The following is a 20,875-nucleotide window of genomic DNA, read 5'->3' as shown; positions in this document are numbered from 1 at the left end:
AACACAGAAAAATGACATTATATATTCAAATAAAATATTCAAAATATTACATTATTATAATATATTTATATTATATATTAATATATTTTATTACCACAAATATATTACATTATTATTAATATATTCAAATAGAAAACTGTTATTTTAAATTGTGATAATATTTCATATATTACTGTTTTTTTATCAAATAAATGTAGCATTGGTGAGCATAAGAGACTTCTTTAAAAAACATTTTAAAAAACGTACGACCACACATTTCTGAATGGTAGTGTATACATGTACATCAACTCTATTGAAATGAGGATGTCAAGAGCTCACACTGTGTAGCATTCATACAATTCATCATTATGGTAATTCAATTGAAAATGTAAATTTTACTGAAATAATTAATAATAATAATAATAATTCGTTACATTTTATATAGCGCTTTTTCTGAGACCTCAAAGCGCTTTACATGGAAGGGGGAATCTCCTCAACCACCACCGATGTGCAGCATCCACTTGGATGATGCGACGGCAGCCATACTGCGCCAGAACGCCCACCACACACCAGCTTAGTGGTGGAGAGGAGACAGTGATGAAGCCAATCAGTATATGGGGATGATTAGGAGGCCATGATGGACAGAGGCCAAGGGGCAAATTTGGCCAGGATGCCGGGGTTACACCCCTACTCTTTTTCGAAGGACATCCTGGGATTTTTAATGACCACAGAGAGTCAGGACCTCGGTTTAACGTCTCATCCGAAGGATTGTGCCAGGTGTTCATAGAAGACAAAGAAAAATCGAATATAGAAAGACAATTAAACAGTTTCAATTACTTCAAGTGCATTACCAAATTATACATAAAAAAAAAAAGTGTTCGATTTGTATAGTAAAAGTTATAATGATAATTATTATATAGTGCTGTATAGCTTCAAAAGAGGTGTAGGTTTAATGTACAAGGAAATCACGGTAAAATCAAAGTATTAATCTGCACAAATTTTGTCTTTAATTTCGTTGCCTGGAGTCTCAATTACAATGACATACTATAACAACTGATATCCTATTTCTAGTTAAATAATAAAAAAAAGCATAATAATATAGCCAGATCACTGATCAATGTAAGGCAGTTTCTTTTCGGCACCATATCCTGAATGTCCTGATGGCCGCTGTCCCTTGGCTTCCTGTGGTTGTAGGTTTCTGGAGCTGATGGCAATGGACCCTGTGAAACACAGGCAGTGTAGTGTTACCTTGAGAGGACAAAGACTGTGAGACAATGAAAAGAAGACACTCAGACAGAGTAAGAGAGAGAACAAATAAGATCCAAAGATAAGGAAGAAAACACAATATGAGGAAGGGCAACATAATAATAAAGGAAGCCTCACGTGGGGCTATAGGCACGTCTCTGTCACACTTCAGAGTACTTTTGTGGAAACACTCCGCAATCCAAGACAACACCTCTCCACAATACCTCACCTACAGATAAATGTACATGTTCAGTAAAGTCATTTGGCAACATGAACTTAAATGAGGAATCTCAACAGATATTAAAGTTGACATGCAACGGAAGTTGCGATAGCCTTTTCTTCCCAATTGTGATGTATATCAGAGTGAAAAATAAAAGATCCATTGGCATCAGCTATTGAATCATTGGATCTTTGTGGTAAAGATTACGAGGGCACATGAAAAAAAAAATGAAAAAAAAAAGTACACTGATAAATCATTTTATAATAAATACTGCAGCATTCCATTAAAATAAAACAAGATTTGTCGATTTTGATTTCATGGTGACTTTAAGTCAGCAGCTACTCCTTCACTTCACCTCAGTCTCCACTGTTGCCATTCGCTTTTCTTGATCCTTGAAACCCCCAACCAACCTCAGCAAACTCTGTACCCTATAAAATGACACATGCAAAAAGTCGATTATAATAGTTATTCATACACTCCTTCAGCATAGACTTACCTGTAGCAGAAATCTCAATGTAAGATAATGTGTTAATGATACATTTTATGACTATAAAATACAGTCCATCACAATCTTTTTAAGGACACAAAACTCTGGACTTTTGTCTACTAAAGCAGGTAGAGCCTTTTCGCATTTGGCTCGTAAACTCTGCAATAGCCTTCCTGATGATGTTGTGTTTAAATCTAGATCATATACATCTCTTTAGCCAAGCATTCACCTAATGCTTCTCATAAACTTGAAAGTGAAATAGTGCCAAATACACATGACTGTACTTTGCCTAAAATGCTATGAACTGCAGCTATGCTAATTCCTCACCTTTTGCTTCCCTGTTTTTACCTCAGGTTTCTACCACAAATTGCGCCAGCTCCAGTTTGGATCCAACCTTCGCAATGTTTTCCGGCGACGCCGACAATTACGTCAGATTATGGCAACTTTGGATCGACAAGCAAAACTTTCAAATATAATCCTATATACTATCCTTGCATCACAATCATTACAAGCGCAAGTAGTAATCGCTGCCTAACATGTTCATTTTGTTAGCTTAACTACTATATTTCTATATACTATATTATAGCTCTATATTACTGCCATATGAACATTACTTTGATACACTTATCTCTGGCTGGTAACAGAATACTTCCTAAATTGTAACACTGAAACAAGAATTCTCTGCTTTGAAACAAAAGGTATTGTGGAAAGTGCAATACAAATCCAGATCCATCTCATATGTGTATAGCGTTTAAATGTGACTCACTTAGAGGAAGTGTATCTGAGTCTCTCTCCACTGCTCTCCCTATGCTCTCGTTCCAGTTTAGCCAAGTAGTTCTCCTTCTGCACCGTCTCCCATGTCATCAGCTTCTGGTCCAGGCCAGCTGGTAGTTCCCTCTCTGACCACAACAAGAATAGAGGAACAAACATCCAACCACAGATTCTTTAAATTATCTTTGCTTTTCCTTTTCCACTGCTTTAGAGTTTGATTGATCATTCATTATTCATTATTATGAATTATCTAAATAATCTGTACAGGAAGTACACAGTCAGTGTGACAACTTCCTTACCCAGCAGATCCTGCCTGTTTTCTGTCGTTTTGACGAGGCTGAGGAGAACTTGAGAGATGTGGCTGATGATGATGAAGGGTGGGGCTAGCGCCGGGCGGCTGTGGTATTCAACAATCAGGTTGTAGCGCTGAAACTTCCAGAAGATGTCTGCATTCTCCTGCACCACCTGGAAGGTGTAGCTGCGGAGAGGTGACATGTTTGGTTGCATTTCAAATGGCATTTTGTGACATTGTTTATGAGAAGAATTGTATTTTTACACACACACAAACACCCATCTTTACTGGAAAAGTTGGTTACACTTTATTTTGATGGTCCCCTTTAGACATTCTATTGATTATAAGTAATTTTGCACCTACATGTCAACTAACTCTCATTAGAATATTAGTAGACTGTTAGGTTAGGGTTAGGTGTTAGGGTTCGGGTTGCAAAGTTACTTTTAAAAGTATAAAATGTTAGCAGATATTAAGCAGACAGTCTACTTATACTCTAATGAGAGTTAGTTGACAATGTGTAAAGTGGTACATCGAAATGTTACCGAAAAGTAATCTCACAGTTTTGTATTAGCTGAACTCTGACCTGAACATGGCAATAAGAAGGTTGAGCAGCAACACATTTGTGACCAGCAAATAGATGACGAGCAGCAGAATGACCAGCCAGTTGGCATATAAGTTTGGACAGGGTGGCAGAGTCCCTAAGATGATCTCCTGCACATCAGTAGTGCAGTTATCGTCTGACATCTTTGCCGCTGTGAAGATATGGAGAAATATAGTCAAAAATAAGCTGCAATAGCTCCACCTAGAGGTCAAGTCTAATAACTACAAATTCGTTTAGATGAAAGAACAAATGTTGACAGAAAGTGTGTGACTAGACCCACTGAGCATGAAATTAACCATTGATTAAGTATTAAACACTATTAAATTGATATCTAGTCAATTTTGTTTCTGGTATTTACTTCAAAACAGTGTTGTTATTGTTAAAGGGATAGTTCACTCACAAATGAGCATTTGGTTATCATTTATTCACACTCCAGTTGTTCCAAACCTGTATGAATTTCATTCTTCTGCTGAACACAAACTAATATATTTTGAAGAATATGGGTAACCAAACAGTTGATGGACCCCGTTGACTTCAATAGTATGGAGAAAAATAATAATAAAAAAAATCAAAAAATTATATATATATATATATATATATATATATATATATATATATATATATATATATATATATATATATATATATAAAATATCAAAATATCTTCTTTTGTGTTCAGCAGAAGAAATAAACTCATACAGGTTTGGAACAACTTGAGGGTGAGTAAATTATGACAGAATTTTCATTTTAGGGTGAACTATCCCTTTAACTAAAACGTACATATAAAAAATGAATATTATTTAAAACTTATATATAAATATTAAATGAAAAAACTCAAACTTAAAAAGTTTAAAAATGTGAAATATTGTACTTGCAAGTAACTGCAATAAGTCTAAAAGTTGAAGCACTAAAATTACTAAAACTTATAAGAATTATATTTTTAAAAATAACAAAAATGTCAAAATCACATAAACAATTACTACAATTTAAACAGAAATTCAAATGAAACCTGAAAATATACAAATAAAAGCCTATTAAAAATATTGATAAATACTATAATAGTGTATAAATAATAATAAAATAACACTGCTTATAAAAAAAGTCTTAATCAATGCAAGAACATATAAAGAATATATAGTGTACCATCTATTTCCTCTAGAGGAATCTGTCCAAATATATGGAGATACGGGCGGTACAGTGCCCTCCGGAAGACCCAATCGATGCGGGGGTCGTTGGGGTGCAGAAGCGCCTGTGTCGTCACTCCATACGCTATCAGCCACACGGTCAGGAAGAAGAGGAAGAAAAACACGTCCTTGATCTGTAAAATCATAAAAAAAAACGCATGGGGTTAAACAGATGTTTGTTCAGTCTATAGTTTTTCATTTTAAACGATTTTTACCATTCTCTCCACAATGATGATTTTGGGCCCAAGTTGCTTATGAATAGCAAAAATGTGAATGAGTCTTAAGGTGAAAACCATGAAGTCCAAAGCAAGAACAGTTCGTCCAGCATCATAGGTGCTTGAGGCCATCCTTAAGACAAAAAGAATTCAAATTAAGCACAATGCTACTCTTAATGCTGCTCACAAAACAGCACTATTTGATTAAAATACCTGCATGACAATCCCACCACGAAGAGACAGATGGCCACCATGTCACATTTGTTCCAGTTATCCTCCACATATAGCTTCATCTTCTTCAGAATACTCATGTCCTCATCCGTGAAGAAACTCTGTACATCAGAGAGTGTCAAATATCATACATCGAATAGCAGCTTTGCACAATACAACTGTACTGTGTTGTACTCAAAATAGAAAGAAAAAAAGGTCCATCAACTAATTTCTCCCCTTAAAATCCTCCTTTAAGACCAATATAACACCAAGAAAAGGTCTCAGCAAATAATTTACTGATTGAAATGCAAAGTGTTTAGTCCTGATGAACCAGTTATGCACCTCTGTCACTGAATCTGTCCTCATCCATAATCCATTTTTATTTAGTATCATCACACATGAAGAGCCCACACCTTTGCACATTAGGCACCCAGCAGAAAGAACCAATCATTGGCTGTCATTTACCTTTCCTCCAGTACTCAGACAATGAGTAAGAGTCTGGAAAATGGGTAGGTGAGATTACCAATGAGTGATTACATCCTGGTCACCACATCTTTTCAAATCTCTACCCTCAAATGATCATTTCAGATCCATCAAAACAAGAACAAAACCAGTATATTCCCCTGAGCCGCAGCTGTTATAAAGAACTTCCCAGAATTGGATATTCTCCTTAACCGTTCTCCCATTTTTGTTGGCAGTGTTTGTTCAGCTGCTTGGGCACACTGGCCACTTTACTGCCAAACTGCATTTGTACCTGTTATTTCAGATAAACCCATACACTCCACCCTGTATGTGTTCATAGTTAGTATTGTATTGTGTATTGTATATATTGTGTGCATTTTCCTGTACTGTATTGTACTATATTATAAATGCCATATTGTATTGTACTGTTGAGTGAATGTGATGAACGCATTTTATACTGTATTTTTAAGTCAAAAGCTCAGACTGTTAGACTTTTGAAAGGCATTTCTTAAATACAATTAATACATTTCTATATGAGGATTTAAAATACATATTATTAACAGGCATGTTTTCTGTAATCATAACATGCCAATGGCTAATTTATACTGGACAATGAATTGTATTATTATAAAAAAATCTACATTTAAAGTACAGAAATTACAGTTCTGCACCTTGTGCGCTACTTCAGTTCAAAATCAATTTTGAATTTATAAGTCATTCCTTATTCAAATCTTAATGGTGCACAACCCTGTAAGTGTGAAAATCTGCTAAACCTTGTGCTGTTCTATTACTATTATAGTATTTATCAATATTTTAAATGAGCTTTTATATTTCATCTTGATTTTAGTTAAAGTTTTATTAATTTTGTTATTTAGAAGTAGTTTTAGAATATTCTGTTATGTCATTTTATATATACAGTGCAATGCATAAGTGAATACACCCATGCTAAAGTTGACTAAAAAGAGGAATAAAAAATCATATTTTGGAAATTGAACTTAATGCCTTAATTTAAAAAATTAGGAAAAATCCAACCTTTAAGGACACCAATTTTCTTTGTGAATGAATAATGTATCGCAAATAAATAAATGTTCTTCCTTAAAATACATGGTGCATAAGTGAGTACACCCCTATGTTAAATTCCCATAGAGGCAGGCAGATTTTTATTTTTAAGTATTTAAAAATTTTTAGGATACCATGCATCCTGATAAAGTTCCCTTGGCCTTTGGAATTAAAATAGCCCCACATCATCACATAGCCTTCACCATACCTAGAGATTGGCATGGGGTACTTTCCATAAGATCATCTCTCAATGCAAATCAAACTAGCTTTTAGGCTAACTGAAATAAAACCATGCCAATCTCTAGGTATGGTGAAGGCTATGTGATGATGTGGGGCTATTTTAATTCCAAAGGCCAAGGGAACTTTATCAGGATGCATAGTATCCAAAAAAAAATTTTTTTTAAATACTTAAAAATAAAAATCTGCCTGCCTCTATGGGAATGTAACATAGGGGTATATGCACCATGTTTTTATTCCTCTTTTTAGTCAACTTTAGCATGGGTGTATTCACTTATGCATAGCACTGTATGTATATATATATATATATATATATATATATTTATTTGGATTTACTTTTTATTTCAGTTTTAGTTTTAAAAAAAATTAGTACATAAACTTATTTATTTCAGTTAGTTGCCAAGGTAAATTTTCTTAATTTAGTTTATGTTTTCCATAAAATATTTTTATTTTATTTTATCTTTATTTTAAATGAATGAAAACAATTTGAATAGTTTTAGTTAATAATAACAACACTGCTTTACATATTCTGAGGAATCATTATATTAGAATACTAGAATTATGTTTCTGGTCGTTTTGGATAAATCAACCTCTTCTATAAGCCGTATCAAAAGAGAACCATACAAGACTGCGTAAACATACACACGAGCACAAAATAAAAACAACCACACACACACGGTAAATCATAGACCATAAACATTTAGTCCTACTTGTCGGATTTCTTCCAACACCAGGGTGAAGACCCAGAAGTAGAGGATGATCTCAGCTGCAGATGGGCCGTTCGGTGGTGGGGGCCGGAAGTCCAGGAGGAGCACGTAACTGAACAGAATGAGGAAGGCAAAGTACATGATGACATTCCCCATAAACACAGTGACCGGAGCACTCCAGAAACGATTCCACCGTCGCAGCACAACATGAATGAAGGTTGCACTGCAGGTCTGCACTGCAGGGTCACCGCCACCTTCAATGGCACTGAGGGAAAAAAAGATGAAAACAGAGTTCTTTAAAAGGATACTTAAAGGGATAGTTCACCCAAAAATGAAAATTCTGTCAGTAATTACTCACCCTCATGTTGTTCCAACCGCGTAAGACCTTCGTTCATCTTCGGAACACAAATTAAGATATTTTTGATGAAATCTGAGCCTTGTCTCACTCCTCCATAGGCTGCTAGGTGGCCCAAACTTGCTGGCCCAGAAAAGTTATTAAAGAGATCGTTAATATAGTCCAAGTGGCTACAGTGGCTCAATCTTAAGTATATCAAGCGACGAGAATACTTTTTGTGCGCAAAAAACAACAAAAATAACGACTTTATTCCACTATTCATTTCCTTCTCTCTCGACCTCTAGTTGGTTCGCGTAGTGTTTTTGCGCAGCGCGTCTGTGTTACACGTCACCACGTAGGCTCACTATTGGCCGACGCTGGTCATGTGTGTGATGCGTGATGACGTGCAACACAGACGCGCAGCGCAAAAACACTACGAGGCCCAGAGAGAAGGAAATGAATAGTGGAATAAAGTCGTTATTTTTGTTTGTTTTTGCGCACAAAAAGTATTCTCGTCGCTTGATATACTTAAGATTGAGCCACTGTAGTCACTTGGACTATATTAACGATCTCTTTAATAACTTTTCTGGGCCAGCAAGTTTGGGCCACCTAGCAGCCTATGGAGGAGTGAGACAAGGCTCAGATTTCATCAAAAATATCTTAATTTGTGTTCCGAAGATGAACGAAGGTCTTACGCGGTTGGAACAACATGAGGGTGAGTAATTACTGACAGAATTTTCATTTTTGGGTGAACTATCCCTTTAAGCTTTACTGTAGTTTGTATCTATTCCAGTATGAAATAGAGACTTACACTGGGTCCTCGTCTGTGAGCAACAAGGCTCGCTCTGTTTCCAAACTGTCCAGCTCGTCAAACGGCTCCCCATCACCTTTGCTCACTTGTTCCGTTGCACTGTGACACATTCACACATTATATGCTCATAATGCTCAATGAATCAAAAAATCGGTTTAAACGCCATACATGGAATTAATAACAACAAATATCCCCACTTGAACTTGACGAGACTGGTCCAAATGAGGGGAGGGATGAAGAACGTGAACACAAGTCTAGAGATGGCAGTGTCTGTCCTCATGGCTCCCCACCAGACTTTGGTCAGCAGGGCCTGTGCAAGACAATCCACGTAAAGTTGATCATAGGGATAAGGCTGGCATGAAAATGCAAGAATTAGGCATAAGCTGTTACCTGGACACCATCATGAGCAAAAAAGCATTTGGCATCTGCAACAGTGGCCAGATTCAGGACGGTTGCTTTGCTCCAACAGCGTGTTTTTCTCACCAGGAGGGAATAGGCTCTGTCTTCACTGTTTGAATAACACTCACTGAAAAGATCTGTCAGAATAGTGCAGGTATCAGAACTGAGCATTCTGGTAGTTACACTTGATATAGGCTCTTCACACAGCTTAAAGAAATAGTTTACCCAGAAAAGAAAATTTTTGTGTAATTTACTCAACCTAACGCTGTTCTTAATGTGCAATTAAACCTGCTGAAAAATCCAGCATAAACCAGCATGAATTCCATGTTGGTCCAGGCTGGTTTATGCTGGTCTAACTAGTGGACCAGAATAGTCATGCTATTCTCTAGCACAACTGAGCTGGTGAAGCTTGTCCCAGCATGTCAAAAACACTTATGCTGGTGACCAGCAATACTGGATTTTTCAGCAGGGAAGGTTCACCCAAGAAACCTCCACTTGGGTTCTCCACTTGCAGTGAGTCTGTGGTTGGTATTTGTGTGATTCTCACCCATAGCAAACTGCTCATACTTGGCATTCTTCATACTGCGAGCAGACTCTGCTTCAGTAGCCCGATGGGCCATTTCCTTCATGATCTTACAGCCCACCAGAGCAGCTGCCACGGCCTCCGGGCCCTAAAACACACAAATGACTATTAAAGACGAATGTAAAACAATGCATTGAATAAGTACTGTACATAAAGTAGAAATAAGCACAATTATTAACTGCAAGAATGCAAAGACAAGCAGTGAATTCATTCAGTGTTGATTCTCAGCTTATCAGGACTTTTTTTCATGCAAATTGCTCTTCGTTTATTGACCCTTGTAAAGTTTGATCTGTAAACCCAACTGAGGTCAAGTGTGTTACTCGACTAGTAATCAATGGGACTTAGGTTATAGCTTCCGATAAGGTCTAAAGAACAAATTGTGAACATGCAAATTCAATTCAATTCACATTTATTCACAAATGGACTTAGTTCATGAAAATGAGCTTATCGCTCATATTGGTTTATTGACCCACCATGGCCCAGAAGTAGTTAGCCATTTCCTGCCTATTCTGCAGAATAGCCCAAATGAAGAGGTCTCTCCAAGGGTGCTCACAACGTCGGTCCATGTCTGGGAGGTTTTTCTGGCTGTGGAAAAGACGGCCTTTCCCCATCCTCTCCTGCAGCAGATACACATAATATAGCAGAATGGTAGCATGGTGTGTTATGTGTAAGTGCATGTTAAAGGCCCACTCACCGCTGGAAGTTTTTGGTAGAAACCCTTACAGGTGTCATCAAGAAAGTCTTTAAGGACTTTGGAGACCTCATGGAAGGTGAAACGAGGCCTGCGGTCACCTGGTTCAGTGTAGGGGTGTCCTGACATCCGTTTGCTGGCCAAATGAGCCTGTTTCTCCTGATGCTTTTTCAGGAGCAGAGTGTGAAGGAGGTTTTTCTCGGACACAGAGCAGTAGAGCTCCTGAAGACGGCCATAAGTTAGGAACTCGTTTATGTTCACACCGTTATCAACAAACAGACGCACAAAGTCAGGTTTGTCATTTATCATTGCCTCCATCATCACCTCCTCCAGGTCCTGCGCCTAAAAGAGATATTGTGTACAAGAATCCATAACAAGTATTGATCATTTAAAACGCACAAAACGATATTGTTTAATTCTTACACTCCATGCCACATCTCCACTGAAGATCTCACTCTTAGCAATGTCCACCCTGTTCCAGGCCACAGCCAGTTTCAACTCATCCAGGAAGTCCTGCGCTTCCTGACTCTGACTCTTACACGCTGAGCCCAGGCAAAGACAAGAACAATTACAGACTCACCAACATCAATATACAGAAATATAATTGCTCTTAGTTGTTTGCTTTAGTTAGTATAATATAATGGTTCCTCACCCTTAACCAGGGCTTTGAGAATTACTGTGTCCAGTTCGGAGTCCTGTTCTGGGTCATGCACTGTCAGCAGGTGACCGTAGTCCAATATTCTCTGGATCTAATAGACAAAATCTGAGACTTTACACTATATATAATCTAAAAAAACTATCATAAAACAAAAGTTGTCCATTACCAGTTTGACCCAGGAAGTGATTTCAGTGCTGTGTAGGTCCTTAGAGAAGGTGTTTGTCAACAGCTCTTGGACCATTTCAGCATCCCAGCATCCTCTGTCCATCAGGGTCACTAAAATATCAGCGACTCCTCCTGAGCCAGCTAAAATCAGCCAGGGTATTGAATTCTGAATATTCTTGTACATTTTCTGTAAGACGAGAATAAAAGTGGATATTACCAACCTGGGAGAACAACACGTCACAATAAAACACTTATAATATACAGTATAAATTCATTAGATATGTTTTATTAATAAAATGTTAAGAGTGACCTGTAATATCCTTGGCTCTCCATGGACCAGAAGACACAAAACTGGGATTTCTATACTGCCTGTGCCTGTTAGAACAATGGATTCATTTGAATCTCAGAGCACGAGAAGATAGAAATCGGAGAGACGGTTGAAAACAAACTGAGTCTTAACTCACCCCCATATCCTGTGCGCTGCAGAGAGATGTGTTTGAGCATCCTGACTCTCATCTCACCAGTGGCTCCAGGTCTCTGAGGGTCCTCGTCCACCAGGATCAAATGGGAATGATTGCAGTCCAGGGAATACACTGCACCGTGGGGAAGATCCTCATACGGGTATGTTGCTGGGTGATCAGGCTAAATTAAAAAATGTAAAATTTAGAAAAATTAAACAATGTTGTCTTATAAAAAGTTTTCATATAAAGTAAACATTAAAATCATTAATGAAGTTATATAGTTGGAGTTGTAGGCCAACCCGGAAGTTAACATCACCCTGATTCCCTCAACAAAAAGCCAATAGGAATTTTATGCAGAAAATAAGCCCTGTGACCAACAAATGTTTATGAGTTTTCCACATTTTGTTCATCAAGATAACTCTCACAACTTTTGTGAATTTTGAAGGCTACTTAATTAAAAAGCTAATGTTAAGCAATAAACACTAGAGTGACTTCAACGTCACCGCCACAAAGGATCTGACAAGATCTAATGGTTAGGGAGTCAGACTGGTAACGCGAAGGTTGCGGGTTTGATTCTCAATACAGGCAGGAAACAACACCGAATCGCTCCCGGGGCGCTACAGTAAAAATGTCTGCCCACTGCTCTGGGTGTGTGTGTTTACGGTTTGCAGTTTGTGTTTGTTCACTACTCATATAAAAAACCTATTGACAATGGAAGTGCAAAAATGCTAACTGATTTCCAGGTTTTATTGGACTCATTTCTGCAGCTCTCTATTGCATAATAAAAAGTCCACATGCCTTTTCCATGCAACTAAATTATATGAGATAAATGAAAACATCAAAACGTTGGGGTAGTTCAGGTTGATTGGGCCAGTGAACCTGCATTCACCCCAATCTCTTTAGAAGTCCCCACCTTTGCAGACAGCAGCAGCTCTCTGTTCTGAATCATGTTCCAGGGAGCAATTCCAATGGCCACCACTCGCACCTTAGAGGAAGTGCTCGCTAGAGAGTGGTCTCTTACGGCCTGACCCAGGTTCTTGGTGATGCCAAAACGCAAACCGCTGGTGAGGATCCACGCCCCTGTGTAGGTCAAGGGTCAGAGATCTGTGACGATCAAAAAGAGATTATGATTTTTGTTTTTAATGAACAATAAATAATCCACCTGTGCTTTGTGCCGCCTTCACAAGGCCTTTCCTAAGTGTGTCCCTCAGCCAGGGCTTCAGCTGAGCCACTTCATCACCTCCCATTAGTGCCACCACCAGATGAGGAGGGGCCAGACCCCACTGCTTAGTCAAAATCTCATAGATTTCGGCTGGATCTGTGGAGCTGGTGACCCTGACAAACTGGACTGACAAATGAAGTCTGTGAATAATGTGCACAAGCTTAAACCCATCAAGAACAGTGATGATTTTGAGTAAAAACAAAATGATTTAGTAAAAGTCTGTCCTTGTATACCTTGCCCTTGGTCCGACTGACACCGACAAAATCAATATCTCCCAAACGTCCGGCCGTCCAGTGGGTTTTATCGGATCTCTCATTGCTCTTCTCTCCAGCACGAACAACGGACTCTGTAAGTGGGTTGTAACACCGACATCCCACTGGAGAACTGCAAATAGTGACAGAAAAGGTCAAGCATTTTGAACCGTGTTAAGTATTTATTGGTGATAAGTCGTGCCACCAGTCTCACCTGTGTTCTTTGGACTCACTCAACAGTTCCCCACATTGCAGACACCTTCTGCCCTGCCGTAACACACCCTAGAAAGAATTAAAATGCATCTGTATTACAGACCATTCAGGTGCAGCTATAGGAGCGCTGCTCTGCTCAGTGAGGAACTTTATGTAAAGCAGAAGAAATTTTCATTTTCTTTTTTTACACACATGCAAACTTTCCCTGCCTCCAGGTAAAGGCCGAGCAACACATGAATTGGGAAACTGACCTGATTTTTACCAACCCGAGGTTAAGTAAGAGTCAGCGAGAAAGAAAGGTGAAAGACAAAACAGAAAATTAAGACTTTACTGGACAGACTGTAGGGGATTTGAATATGGAAATATGCATAATAAAACACCCTTGTATAATTGTTTAATGATAGCAAGCGAAATTGATCATCCACAGAAGTTCTCTATGCATTTGTCCTCTTGGACTTATTTGCATCCTGGTCAATAGTGATTCTAGGTCATTTCTCCTCATGTGGTTGAAGAGGCACAGACCGAAGGAGTCATAGTAAAAGCAGTCAGGAACTGAAATGCAATGCTATAAATTGATGTAATCAGATCTGATTAATGTCTTTTGTTTAATCAATTCATTTTTTATCCAAATGCCATCAGGTTCAGGTATAACTGCCACCTTGCCTGCATAATGCCAGCCCTTTTTATTGTGAAACCTCCAATTTCCTAATGGTTGCCATTCATTTCATTGTTTTCGAACAAGAGACATTTCCATCTGGTTTGATCAGTAAACATTCAATTACTCAGTCAGCCAGCAGTCATTGAAAAGTAGTTTTAACTATAAATAAAAGGATTATGTTAAATTGATTCTTGGAGGAGGTTGCCAGGTGTTGATTATTGAAAAGTACCAATGACTTTTATGCAAACATGATTGATGTGTGTGGTTGTGTGGCGAGCTGCAGGAGCTGCCCATGATTTGACTAGGGAAAGGGATGGAGTGTGTGAGAGAGGAAAAAAAATATAGGAAACACAGCACACAAACACAATTATTTGCATTAAAGGTGACACACAGAAATTACATTATATCCATCAGGAAACAAATCTTCTAAAAACTCGCAGTACAATGAATGGGACACTTTGTCAATTAATGATGTTATCATTATTTAATGTTTTCAAAAAGTCAATTCATTCATTCACAAAATTAAACCAATGAAACCATTACCTTGAAATTTCAGAAACATCTATTGCAGTGGAGGTATATGAATAATAATTTGACATGCTAAACTTAACAATCAAAATGATTGCCTTAAATAGAATATTTGCTATTTATTTGATTGCATCTTTACCTCTTTTACTATAAAAGTATTTTTGAGAAACTGTTTAGCAATGTATAAACTTCTCAGAAATGACCAGCAATCTGACGCCAGGTTTTTGCGCTTAAAGAATTCACTTACCAGAGGAGTATCCTGTTGCCCCAGCATGATATCTGGATGTTGGTTTCTCTCTTGGATCCTCTGAGCTTATTTTAGGCCACCACCGGCTTGGGCAGCTCTGGAGTGCCACCAGGAAGTGAATCAGGAGGTTTATTCTGACAAAACCACTCCCTAACCAACCGCTGCTACATTATGCTCAACCACTTAGGCTACCTGCCTTCCTCCGATCTCCACCATAAACATTCCAACAGGAAAATATCTTCAAAATAAGTGATTCATTTCCATGCTTACTATTATTATCTTTTTCTCCTGTATTTACTAACTTGCTTTGGACTTTTGACATTTTTAACAGTTTGACAGCTTACAATGCCCTGGCGGTCTGGCTAAAATTAAACGTGGTGATTAAAACGATGTTGTTGATATGTTTTTTAAAAAAAAGATTCTTAATACTTTTCAGAATTCAGAAAAAAAAAAAAGCCATGTTTTAAGAATAAAACGGTAGATGGCATAAATCAGGCGAATGATATAGGCTGGACTACTCTGTAAAAATCCTCAGAATACAGTAGCGTATGGGAATAAATTTGGAAAGTTTTGTCTTAGTGCTACAGAAGTGGAGATTTCTGACTCAGTATGAGGAAAAAACGTATTTAGAGAAAGCGGCATTTTATTAGATGTAGGCTACTGTAATTGAAATCTACCGGTAGGCTACAGGACAGGTGCAAATGGATAAAGTGCAAATTACTTTGCCTAAATGTCTATTTTTGGATGTTTTCTTTCTACTAGTCTGAAAGAAGTCGTGTTATGAAGGTGAAATAACTCAAAAATCCCGTGAACCAAAAATGGCTTTGCCTGTTAATGTCTTACATTGCTTGTGAAAATGTATTTTGTCACCAACTGAAGGTCCAGTGTATCTGACGTTAGGCTCCAGTTTTATAACAGTTGCAGTTACTCGAATCAACCACTAGGTGTCAGCAACTCCAAGGAAAATTAAGGCACGAAGATCAAGAAGACTGTCGAGGTCATAAAAATGAATGTGTTCAAATCGGTTCACATTTACAACGGGCTGTTGTTGTCTCATGAAGCTGGTCTGAAATCAGTTTATCGCCATATAGAGGTAGGCTATATCGCCATACAAGATAGCCATCTGACTACTAGGCAGCATATCTCAACTGCACTTAAAAACGCGATGTTATAGGCTACATTAGGTTTGACAAATTATTTTTTATCTGGAAAATCATATTTGTAAAGTATCATATGTGGAATGTTATACTTTACATATTAGGCTAAAGTATCAGATGTGGAATAAATATATAACTTAGTAAATAGACCTAACCTTACAGCTAATATGCAGGGTTGCGATGAGAGAAGACAACATTCACCCAGAGCCAACGAGTTGCATGTGCAGCGATCGTTTTTATGTTGACATTATCTTTGGAAACTTTACATACATTCTGGATAACGTATAATTTATGTAATACTTAATTAGCATGTTTTTGGTTGGGTGGTTGTAGTTGGCATTGCGAGTTAACGTTAGGCCTTTTCGCCTGGGGGGTTATTTCTTGAATTTCGCTAGTGTACAAGAGTGTACAGTAGCATAACCGTAAATAATCATACAACATATCACACAAATGTATAGGCTACTAGTACATAATATAATTAATAATAATTGGGGAATTTGGGGCGGCTCTCGTTGTCCGTTTGCAGCAGCAGCCATCTTGCGGACGCCCCTGACGTCATCATCGCTCGAGTCACACCTGGTTGGTTGGTTGAGTTTTTCGCGCCATTAGTGGACCCCGCCCATAGGCGTCAGAAATGCGCTAGAAATATTTTTGACTGGATTTAGATTCAATGTGTAGATTTGTGCGCGTCATTTCGATTTCGATATTATATTCCGACATTAACACTCATTTAACAAATTATGACTAGCCTAACCCTAAGCCTGGAAACTGTGGCATTGGAAAACACCATTTTAAATATTTGGTCGAAGTCGAACTATAGGAATGGAGCATTTAGAATCCTATGCAGCAACATTCGGCGCCCCGGAGCATTTAAAGATGATTCCATTGAAGCAAAACTATAATTTGCATTGAAGTAATTATTGTGTATACTGAGCCAGACATTTTTAATGAAGATAATAGCTAGCTCAAACTAAACCCATGGGGCACCAATTATTCAGAATATTCAAATGTTTATAATGATAAATATTAATTTCATATCATAATAGCCTACAATTTATATTGTTGTAATATTTATGTTGCATAAACTTTTTTTTATTATTGTTGTATAGGCCTATTATAAATAATATAGAGAGACTATGATTTTTTTTTCTCTCCAATTTATTTAGGCCTATTAGGAGGTCTACATAATTCTAAATTACACATTGGTAGAAATTACTCCGTTTTTTTTTTCTTCCTTTTCTGAAACAATAATTTATTTCATGGCCTTTATGCATGGTCCATAATTTTCGGACTGTGGTTTTCTAAACATTGCCGATACTGGTGGGGGGTTTATTACACAGGGCGTGGTGTCCGTCTAGCCAATCGGAGGCCTTTGCTCGTACAAACGCTGGCCTTTAACCACACCGGCACAGATATAAACAGACTACAAACAACACGAGCTAAACAAGCGTCAGCTCGCGGCATTGACTTTCAGGCATCATGGCAAACGTGGACGTATCAAGCAATCTGGAGCGTCATGTTGCACGGAGAACCTTTCCTCTTCTCGCCCGCACAAAGGTCTGCCGTAACCTTTTCGGACCCGTAGATCACGAGGAGCTGCACTGTGAAATGAAACGCAAACTCCAGGAGATCTCCGAGCGAGACCAGACCCGGTGGAATTTTAACTTTGAGACCAACTCGCCTTTGCCTGGAGATTACGAGTGGGAGGCGATTTCAGAGGACGCTATGCCATTTTTCTACAAGGATAAAGTGCAAAATAAGAGAGCTCGCGCCGCGGCGTCTGTTAACGCAGCAGGAGACGCGTCCAGCACTGCTGACTGTGGGTTACACGGGATTTCCAGGAGTCCGGTAGTTCAAGAATCCGCGGACGTCCCAAGTCGACCCAGCGAGCTCAACCAGGAGAACCTCTCTGGTGCACTCAACTCAAAACCAGCTCGCGCTTCAGTCCTCAGAAACAGGCGAAAGAGGTCACTCATCCCAGAGGCCCCCAGAAACAGCACGCCGCAAATTACAGGTAAAAGCATTGAAACGATATAGATAAAAAAGAACGGACAATTTAAGTGTCACGTTTTTTTTATTATTTTTTTTTTTATGTGATCTTCAGCGAAACATGTCTAACGACACATAACATTGATTTCCACCAGACTTCTTCCCGAAAAGAAAAAGGACCCTGGAGTCCAAGCAGGATGATCCCACCAGCATTGAAGTCACGCCACGCAAAACAATAAGATGGTGCGTATCCACTCTGTGCATATATAACTGTCTATATAATTGCATTAGTATTATGATTATAACAATTATTATTAGCCTAGGCTACTGATTGCATTAAACGTGGAAGTGATTGGCGACTTTTTCGGTTTAATTCACCTCCATGTAAATGTCTGTCGCCAATGTAAAGCTGTTTGCTGTGGAACAAATGTTAATTTTATCGTTTTCTTTGCTTTACAGATGTTTGCACTCCATGCATCAGTCCACCTGTGTTTATCTGCAGAGCGGATGAAAGAAAACAAGGGGACGAGAGACATTCACTCTCTCTCTCTCTCTCTCTCTCTGAACATATGTAGCAATACAGAGACTTTGTTGCAGTGTTACAATGTCTAAACGGTGCAATTTTATGTTTCTTTTGTTTCCACATGTGTAGCGGGCTAGGCCACACTGCTCTAAATAGACTAGAGCAATACTTTGTTTTTGATTTATTTTTATTTTTTTAAAATATACTAACTTATTTTATTTATGTTCACAATAGTCGGTTATTCTATTATTTACAGTTATTGTTATTGTTTTTAATTATTTCGGCCATATTTTAAGTTGTTTTATTTAAGTTTTGTATGCAGCATCATGCAAAGAATGTTTCTGAGCCGTGTTTGTTAAAATATATTCTGTAGCTCACGTTGTACCTTTGAATCAAAGTGTAAATTAAATTATATTTTTGCTAACCTGGTCGTATTCACGTGTGTTCTTGACAAAGTCACATTATTGTGTGGATCATGGGATGTGGGTAAACGGCAGAAGAAGAAAAAAATAAAAAATTATTTGCCCTACACTTTTGAGGCGTCAACATTTTGCCTGTGACAAAAAGAGTAGAGTTTGGCCTCTAAACAGGAGGGACTCAGCTGTTCCGCCCTCAGTGTTTGTGGGGAGGGATATGCGGGCAGCTGCGTGCTATAGGGAGGATTTAAATGCCATTTTCTTTCCATAATGAAGGAGGCAGGTGCCCTTGGAACCCCGCTTTGTCCACATAAGACCTTCATTTTCAGCACCCTCTCAGCTATCCCGCTAATGAAACACTTACCAAGACTCGAACAAAATGGGCTCCTTCTATTTACACGCCAACCACCTGCCTCCCCTACCCTCCCCCCACCTACACACTATCCGTGAATAGCATTTACTATAGATACCACCACACGCCAGATCTTTATAATGTCATCGAGTTAGAGGAAAAGCTAATGGAAAAAAACGAGAACAAAAACGGTATAGATAAAATATATTCGTGTCCAAAACGAAATGTAATTGTGAGCAAAATAGGTAGGCTATAACTTTCTTATAGTTAAAACTGGAATAGGCTGTATCCAGTTGGATTTAAAAAAAATAATAATAATTTAACTTTCGTTCAATTTTACCAGGTTATCATTTCTACGAATTGCTCTTTAATTATAGGCTACATGTTTATATTTTAAATGACGAATAACAGCAATAGGCTATCAAATGTCAAATAAAATAATAGTTAACACTTTATTTGTGTGTCCTTGTTTCAAGTTACATTTAGTAATTAAATGGTGTAGGCTATAGACATGCAGTTAAATATTATTACTTAGTACTTAAATGTATAATTACACTGTAACAAGGACACCTTAAAAAAGTGGGTTGCACTTTATTTTAAGGTGTCATTGTTGCAGTGTAATTATATATTTAAGTACTGAGTAATATTAAGCAACTACATACTTACTCTAGGGTTAGGGTAGAATTAGGATTTGGTTGAGGGTTAGTTACATGTAATTATTGCATGTAATTTACTGTTATTACTACGGTAAGTACATGTAACATATGCAACAAGGACACTGTAAAATAAAGTGTTACCAAATAGAGTAAAAAAAAAAAAAAAAAAATAGTATGAACAGCTACGTTTGTATTTAAAAATCTTTGAAACGTTGATCATAGACTGGAAAGGGACCGATAATTGGATAAAGCTGGAAGAAAGTTTATTTGGATTATATTTGGATTTGACACTTTTACATCTTTGGGCCTTTAACAACTCACATTTTGTCAGAAAAATAAAAATAAAATGCTTATCAACGATTTTCTTTTTACAGACAGGCTACTCAGATTTCCCCCCTTTCATTTCTGTCGTTCACGTTTGGGCTAGGTGAAGAGTGCCAGTGTTTCGCTAGATATAGCCTTTCTCTAAAGAAGTTTCCCTTTTCCATGACCATCTGGCACCAAAAAAGGCGAAATGGAACAAAGGCAGCTAAAGGCGTAAGGCGAAGCGAGTGCCATCGCATTCACCTGCAAATGAGGCTTTGTGCTCTCACAGAAGCGCTCGGTGCTCACAAATCCTGTTTGCTTTTGTTTCTAGTCCGTATCTAGTCGTGTGCAAGAAAACAGAGATAGCCTACTCCAGTGCGCGATGACAGCGACAGACCATCGTTCAAATGAAGAAACGAACAACGTTTGGAGACAATTGCATAAAGATTGTTCGGCAACACTTTAAATAAATATGTAAACATGCAATGTGCATGCAAACTTAATTAACATCAATAATAGGCTAATAATAATAATGAACAATTAGCCTTTACTATTACAAGCAGGCCAAAATAGGCCTACATAAGGT

General features: G+C 38.0%; 2 protein-coding genes across 2 annotated transcripts; one reads left to right on the top strand and one right to left on the bottom strand.

The window, feature by feature from the left end:
• Positions 1 to 963: 963 nt before the first annotated feature.
• Positions 964 to 14,994, bottom strand: trpm5 (transient receptor potential cation channel, subfamily M, member 5). Its single transcript, XM_084403335.1, has 26 exons — positions 14,891 to 14,994; positions 13,459 to 13,526; positions 13,227 to 13,377; positions 12,934 to 13,114; positions 12,685 to 12,851; positions 11,775 to 11,952; positions 11,621 to 11,685; positions 11,312 to 11,497; positions 11,140 to 11,236; positions 10,911 to 11,029; positions 10,491 to 10,829; positions 10,270 to 10,413; positions 9,761 to 9,884; positions 9,205 to 9,350; positions 9,012 to 9,124; positions 8,815 to 8,913; positions 7,673 to 7,934; positions 5,208 to 5,326; positions 4,995 to 5,127; positions 4,739 to 4,913; positions 3,578 to 3,746; positions 3,002 to 3,180; positions 2,698 to 2,830; positions 1,800 to 1,872; positions 1,363 to 1,453; positions 964 to 1,199 (listed from the first exon to the last, which is right to left on the bottom strand). Exons 1-26 carry the CDS (start codon positions 14,915 to 14,917, stop codon positions 1,087 to 1,089), a joined length of 3,651 nt encoding a protein of 1,216 aa, XP_084259461.1. The 5' UTR covers positions 14,918 to 14,994; the 3' UTR covers positions 964 to 1,086.
• Positions 14,995 to 17,387: 2,393 nt separating this feature from the next.
• On the top strand, positions 17,388 to 18,981 carry cdkn1ca (cyclin dependent kinase inhibitor 1Ca). Its single transcript, XM_084405622.1, has 3 exons — positions 17,388 to 18,061; positions 18,192 to 18,279; positions 18,496 to 18,981. Coding segments are annotated over exons 1-3 (624 nt in total). The 5' UTR covers positions 17,388 to 17,526; the 3' UTR covers positions 18,497 to 18,981.
• Positions 18,982 to 20,875: the final 1,894 nt, after the last annotated feature.

The sequence above is a fragment of the Rutilus rutilus genome (assembly GCF_951802725.1).
Source record: "Rutilus rutilus genome assembly, chromosome: 3".
NCBI lineage: Eukaryota > Metazoa > Chordata > Actinopteri > Cypriniformes > Leuciscidae > Rutilus > Rutilus rutilus.
Note: the sequence above shows the minus strand (reverse complement) of the source record. Positions and strands in the feature narration are given on the sequence as shown.